The sequence below is a fragment of the Dendrobium catenatum genome, unplaced genomic scaffold (genome assembly GCF_001605985.2).
Source record: "Dendrobium catenatum unplaced genomic scaffold, ASM160598v2 fragScaff_scaffold_1021, whole genome shotgun sequence".
Taxonomy (NCBI): domain Eukaryota; kingdom Viridiplantae; phylum Streptophyta; class Magnoliopsida; order Asparagales; family Orchidaceae; genus Dendrobium; species Dendrobium catenatum.
The window spans coordinates 1,265,886-1,271,997 of NW_021319483.1; the positions used below are offsets into that span (position 1 = coordinate 1,265,886).

The window sequence follows — 6,112 nt, forward strand, 5'->3', positions numbered from 1 at the left end:
GGTACAGGACTAAGTTTGATTCCCCTTGGAAATTACCCCATTTTACTGCATCTAAATTTTGGAAACTTTTCAGTCAAACTGCCATTCTTATTAAACCGGCTGTTACTTTTTTGGTTCACAAAAACTGTAAGCTTTCCTTTTTATGGGATCCATGGTGTAACAATAAATCGGTAGCTGAAATGCTGGATTACATTGGGAATGCTCACCTTTGAGTTAAAGATTTTATTGTGCATAACTGCTGGTTTTTACCTGATTACATTCCTGAACAAGTTAAGTCCTCTATTGTAAACACGGAAATTATTGGGGATGGTCCTGTTATGACCTGGATTACTGCTGCTACTAATTCCAAGCCACCAAACATGATATTTGCTAAATATTTTTATGGTAATCTGGATAACTTACCTTGGTTTAAATTCATTTTGGCATAAAGGCTTTGTCTTACGTTATGCCTCTTTCTCGTGGATGGCTGTTAAATGGAAACTTAAGATGGCTGATATTCTGATTTTGAGGGGTATTCCTGCTAACCCCAGTTGCTCTTTTTGTGATAGTAACATGGAATCCCACCTGCATGTTTACTTTGAGTGTGATTACTCTTTCTCACTTCTAACTGCTCTTTTTCCTGATATGGTTAAATTTTATTTGAGGCCAAATCTTATTCAAGTATATGATTACTTTGAGAGCTACCGAAATTTTACTAGAGCTGAAAAAAAATTTTGTTTCTTTTATGTGGCGGTTTTGGTGTACCACCTGTGGAGAGAAAGGAACAATAGGCGATTCTCAAATGTTTAGAGAAATCCTGTGGAGCTTAGAAGCGCTATTATTCTTACTATTGTTGCTAAAGTTAGAAATTGGAGACATTATGACTTGCTTAAAGATAAATTTAGGGATATTCTGGGATGATTGGCTGTTTTTAGCTGACGGTCTTCTTTTTGGTTGGCGGCTTCTCCATTCTGCTAATAAAATGTGTTACCAAGTCGCTCCTTCTTTCTGTTATCTGCTGGGAAGGGAAAATTTTGTTGATATTTTTGGCATCTCTGTTCGTTGTTCCAACTTCTGGAGTTTTGATTGTCTTCCTTCCAGAATTTGCATTGCGGGACTTACGTGGGATGCTTGCAGATATGGGACAATGATGTGCCAGATTTACATCTGTTATGCATCATTGGATGGTCTTTTGGCAACCAGGATGTGTTCTTTGGGCACTATGATGGTCTTTCAGTTGTTTTTTTTTTTTTTTTTGGTAGGCAACCGGTGTCTTTTTGTGGGCTTGGTGATTTAATGTAAATCTATTTTCCTAAGTCCTTATCTGCAAACTTTTCTTTTCTTTGGGGTGATATAGTTTTTATTTACTTACTTGTATGTTCTTTTACTTGTAATCTTTGGTGATTAATTTAAGGGCTTTGCCCCCAATTTTCTCAAAAAAAAAATTATTATTATTTTTTCAAAATATCCATCTCTCGCACGTGCGAAGTACGACGCGGTACTTCCTTGATCTCACACACTTCTCTCCTCCTCGCTATTACCGCGCGTCCGCGCCCACACCGTTCCGCTTGTTCCGCTATCTTCCTCCTTCCGCTCGTGTGAGTGCCAAGTATTTGTCCTCCGCCCCCTCCGTCTCTGCAGCACCTCCACTTTGCCCATCCACCTCCTCTTTACCTCTATGAAATCCAGCTGAAGAAGAGAATATGGGAAAGTACATGAGGAGGGCCAAAACCACAGGGGATTTTGCAGTCATGGAGGTCTCATCCAAATCATCTTTTGGTGTCCGCACTCGGGCCAAAACCCTAGCTCTTCAGCGGCTCCAGAATTCCTCGCCCTCTCCGGACGATTCTTTCTGCTTCCTCCAGCTTAGGAGTCGGCGCCTCGAGAAGTTTCTGCCGTCGGTGATAAAGCCTAAGGACGCCTGCAAGGAGACCGTGAGATCGAGCGCTAAGCCTAGCCCTAAACTTACTCTGATGGCGGATTCCGGCTCAGTTCGTCGGAGCAGAGCATTGGAACTGACACCTTGCTCTGGCGGCATCAATTTCGGCTCAGCTACCTCGCAATCTCCGCTGGTGAATGGTGCTGAGGTTGAGGTTGAGGTTGAGGTCTCTTGTGGGGAAAATATGCTCGAGGTTGAAGAAATGAATAGGTTGGTCTTCTGCTCTCTTTCTCGTCCCCGGATTGCGCGGGAATGCCAAACTAGGGTTTGCCCTTTTTTTCTACTTTCCATGCCAATTACGATTTATGTTTTTTCTTGACAAACTGCTATTTTATTATCTAATTAAATATTATTTTCAAAGAATTATTTCCAAAATCTTTGAATTTTATTTCTTCTAAAAGAAAAATAAAATTAAGGTGATTTCGGCAATGCATGTTCAGAAATCTATTTCATAGCAATTTCTTCTACATATTTTTATTTTTATGGTTAGAAAACCATCATCTTCTTTCAATTTCTTTATTTTTCAGTATTCATTTCGTTACCTTCTAGCTCCGATTGCTTGATACTCCACCTGCCTGAATTGCCCATTTATATCCGATTTTGAAATAATTTTCAAGTTGAAATTTGGGGAACCTTTTATTCTAGGTAAAAGTTTTATCTTTTAATTTTATTTTATCCGTATTTAATTAAAATTTTTTGAGCATTAAGAATGACACATGTGGATCTCATTCATTTATTATGTTTCTTAAAATGTTTTGAGTTTGTTTATAGTTTTGATTCTCTGGTATTGTAATATCCACTTAATTGTTCTGGTTTCGACGTGCACTCTTCTTGCTGCAAATTCAAATTTTTGACAGGGCAAATAAAAATTTTAGTCCTTCATGAGCGTTCCAATCTCTTATAAATTTTACATGTTGTTTTCTGAGACGATTGTTCATTGCACGATATTCTTTGAATTATTGCACGATAGTCTTCTTTGAAATTGACTGATGCAGTTTTTGTGCTTTGCTATAAGACAATATGTACTTATCTCTCATGTTTGTTTACCTATATTCCCACTTTTAATTAATCGTGTGAAATTAGTTGTCTACCAATGTCTATTGTCTTTCTATTCGGATTGACACTACGGCTCTGCTTGGTTTGAAGGAATTTAAAGAGAGGAAATGAAATGTACTTTTTTTCATTTTGGGAAATTAATTAACAGGAAATAGAAATAGAAATGAAAATGAAGAAGAAATTCAATTGAAAGTACTTTTTACCCGTTTGTTTGGATGAATAGAATTTGAGTGTGTGTGTATATATATATATATATATATATATATATATATATGCTCAATTCATGAAAATTTAATTTCTTGCTTTGAGGGCGGTGTGAGTCAAAGTCATGACCACATAAATTTTCTTCATATTTTTCACTGGAGTAATGGAAAAATTCACTTGTTCATATTTCCAGATAATAGCCTATTACCTAGTAATTACATTGGAATGAAACACCTAAAATGAAATTATGAAATTAAATACTTTTGCATTACCTACAATCCCTTCAAACCAAGTATCCCTACTTTATGACATTTAACTATGCATTGTAATGAGAAATGTCAATTACTACTTTATCACATTTACCTATGCATTGTAATGAGAAATGCCAATTACTACTTTTATTGTCTTTATCATTGTTTGTACTATGAAGCTTCATGATCACATTTGAAATATCTACTATATATTTTTTTAGCCATATGGGTTATACATAGGTCGAATGAGTTGTATGGTAAATTCATTGATGCCACAGTCTTCATGGAGGTTCTGGTATTTATGTTTGTTAAAGTTGGTCTTGAACTGTAGTTTTCAATCCATGAGATCAGCCGTGTAAAGTGGTTTGCATGGATGGAATGCAAAATTGCACCATGCAATTTCCATTGTAATCGGAGAGAATCGAATTCCCAATCTAAACGTGCAGGGCTTTTGTGTGAAAGCCTTTTGACATTTTCACTCTTGAGGTAGCTTCAGACATTTTGCTTCTGTTTTGTCCTGATACAGTTGATTTATTATGCAAACTTTGGCAAGTTGCATTGAAAACAATGTGGGTATGAGCAAAAGGCCACGATCAACATGTGGATATCATCTTCAGTAGTAGAGCTCTTGTTGGTACTAATGGAGGTTAGTTAGAAACATGCTATGCATAGAGGCCTATTTGTCATAGTGGACAGCGAGCAGTGTTAACGGTGTAATATCATGCTATTGAAACATAAACAGTTTGGGTTACTGATTCGAACCAAAATTTGTTCACTTATTCGAAGAAAAGTTTGGGGCATTGACTCAAGCAGATAAATGTTTTATAAAATAAAAAATTTAACTATGAGAGCATATAACGTGATTGAATCAAGGATTGTAGGAAGTTGGCTGCTTGTTTTTGGTTTTTTTTATTCAACATCTTTTTTAGGGGGACTGATTAGGATCTACTTCTTTACCTTTTAATTTATTTATTTCATTGCAGAATCTGAGACAGGACAGAAATGTTTGGCGATTGCTTTAATGTTTATTACAAATTCTGGTAAAAGTTTTAAGAAATTCAATTATTCAGGTGCATAGCTATTAATTCGGGTTTTCCATTTTCACTTTTTCTGTAGGAAAACAAGGGAAACCACACCTACCAGTCTAATAAGGAATTCAGAGGACATAGGGACGCCTGTTTCTTCAACGAGACCTTCCAACTCGACAATTAGCAACAGGAGTTCAGTTCATAGGAACATTCCAACCACCAGGGAGATAGATGAGTTTTTTAAAGGAGTAGAGCAATCACAACAAAAATTATTTACAGAGAAGTATATATATCCTTACTAAATATTATCTGCTTTAGTTAGTCCTTAGTACATAAAAATCAAATTAAATTTTTTTTCTTCTAGAATCAATGAAACAAAATAAAAAAACACTGCCCCTGCCCGGTCTCAGATTGTGAAAATACTTGACAGCAAAATCATTTATCACTTGATAATGAGAGCAGCTTAGGCCGTCGTGACTTGCTTATAATTATTAGTTTTTTAGGAACTGCTACATGTTTAGCTCATGTTTTCTTTCTCTGTTTCTTTGCCTCAACTTGTAGGTACAACTTTGATCCGGTGAATGACTGTCCGCTCCCGGGTCGGTATGAATGGGTCAAGCTAGTGTAGCGAGCACTCTGCGTTCCGGCGCCTCTTTTTCACTCAAAGGATCATTTAGCTGTAGAACTTGAAGTAGTGATGATTCTTAACACCTACTTTTTTCTATGAGTACTGCTGACTCTAATGTTACCAAGCTGATGATTTAGTGCAAAAAAGGTAAAGAAACACAAGTTAACCCAAACAATATTGTTCTGATAGTTAGCTTAGGATTGTTGTTAGGGTTTTTTAGCTTGTCAATTTTTGCCTATGGAACGTGATATGGTATCACTATCAAGTGCAGGTGCCATGCACCTTGTATCTTGTGTATAAAGCTTCTGATTGAAACAAAAAAGTTCTGTAGTAATAAATTGCCCATTCAACCTCTTTTTCCTCAATCTTCAAAGAATCTTTCATTATCATGATGATGATTGTCTATATGCGGCCTTTGTCTTTGATTTTGTTCCATGTGAATGTGGTTCTACTTCTTATTTTTTATTTTCTTGATCTTTGCTTTTGGCGGCCATCACTATCACAGTAATAATGGTGCCATATAAGCTGTCAGCACATCAAGAATCTTTTTGGGCTATGACTTGGCAACTTGCCATTTTTATATTTTCTTGAGGGTCCATTTGATGTTCTGATGGTAGAAAACATGTTTTTGATGTTAGAAAATATGTTCTAAAATATTATCAATTTTGTTTGATTCATCATTTCATTAAATGAGTTAGAACTCGATATTTGATCTTAGATTCCAAAAATCCCGCTAAAACTTTTTAACTATAAGGATTTTGTTTCCAACATAAAAGAAAATAAAATTGAAATGCTTATTTTGTCATTATATTTTTCTATTTATAAGCTACCAAATGTATCCTTTAGGTTTATTAATCTGTGAAAAATAATCCCCCATGGTTCTTTTCACTCTTAGAAGTTCACTGAACAAAGTTTTTTTTTTTTTTTTCTTTGAATATTAACTTTTTCTACATGTCATGTTCTATCCAACTTTTGATGGGACGGTTGAATGTGGGTAGAAATAGTGTTCAATTTGTTTTTTACCGGT

The 6,112-nt window shown here is 35.7% G+C and overlaps 1 protein-coding gene across 2 annotated transcripts; it reads left to right on the plus strand.

Annotated features, from left to right (window-relative positions):
• Positions 1–1,510: 1,510 nt before the first annotated feature.
• LOC110111539 (cyclin-dependent kinase inhibitor 4-like) lies at positions 1,511–5,450 on the plus strand. 2 transcript variants are annotated; one of them, XM_020843455.2, is made up of 3 exons: positions 1,514–2,128; positions 4,546–4,740; positions 5,019–5,450. In XM_020843455.2, the coding sequence occupies exons 1-3, from the start codon at positions 1,683–1,685 to the stop codon at positions 5,083–5,085; spliced, it is 708 nt and encodes a 235-aa protein (XP_020699114.1). In that variant the 5' UTR covers positions 1,514–1,682; the 3' UTR covers positions 5,086–5,450. The 2 variants fall into 2 exon arrangements, with proteins under 2 accessions (XP_028553697.1, XP_020699114.1); XM_028697864.1 differs by lacking the exon at positions 4,546–4,740 and having other exon boundaries at positions 1,511–2,128.
• Positions 5,451–6,112: the final 662 nt, after the last annotated feature.

Coding starts and splice junctions, on each gene's coding strand:
- LOC110111539 (XM_020843455.2), top strand. CDS start 1,683: ATGGGAAAGTACATGAGGAGGGCCAAAACCACAGGGGATTTTGCAGTC. Junction 2,129..4,545: donor GAGGTTGAAGAAATGAATAG/GTTGGTCTTCTG, acceptor CTTTTTCTGTAG/GAAAACAAGGGAAACCACAC. Junction 4,741..5,018: donor CAAAAATTATTTACAGAGAA/GTATATATATCC, acceptor CTCAACTTGTAG/GTACAACTTTGATCCGGTGA.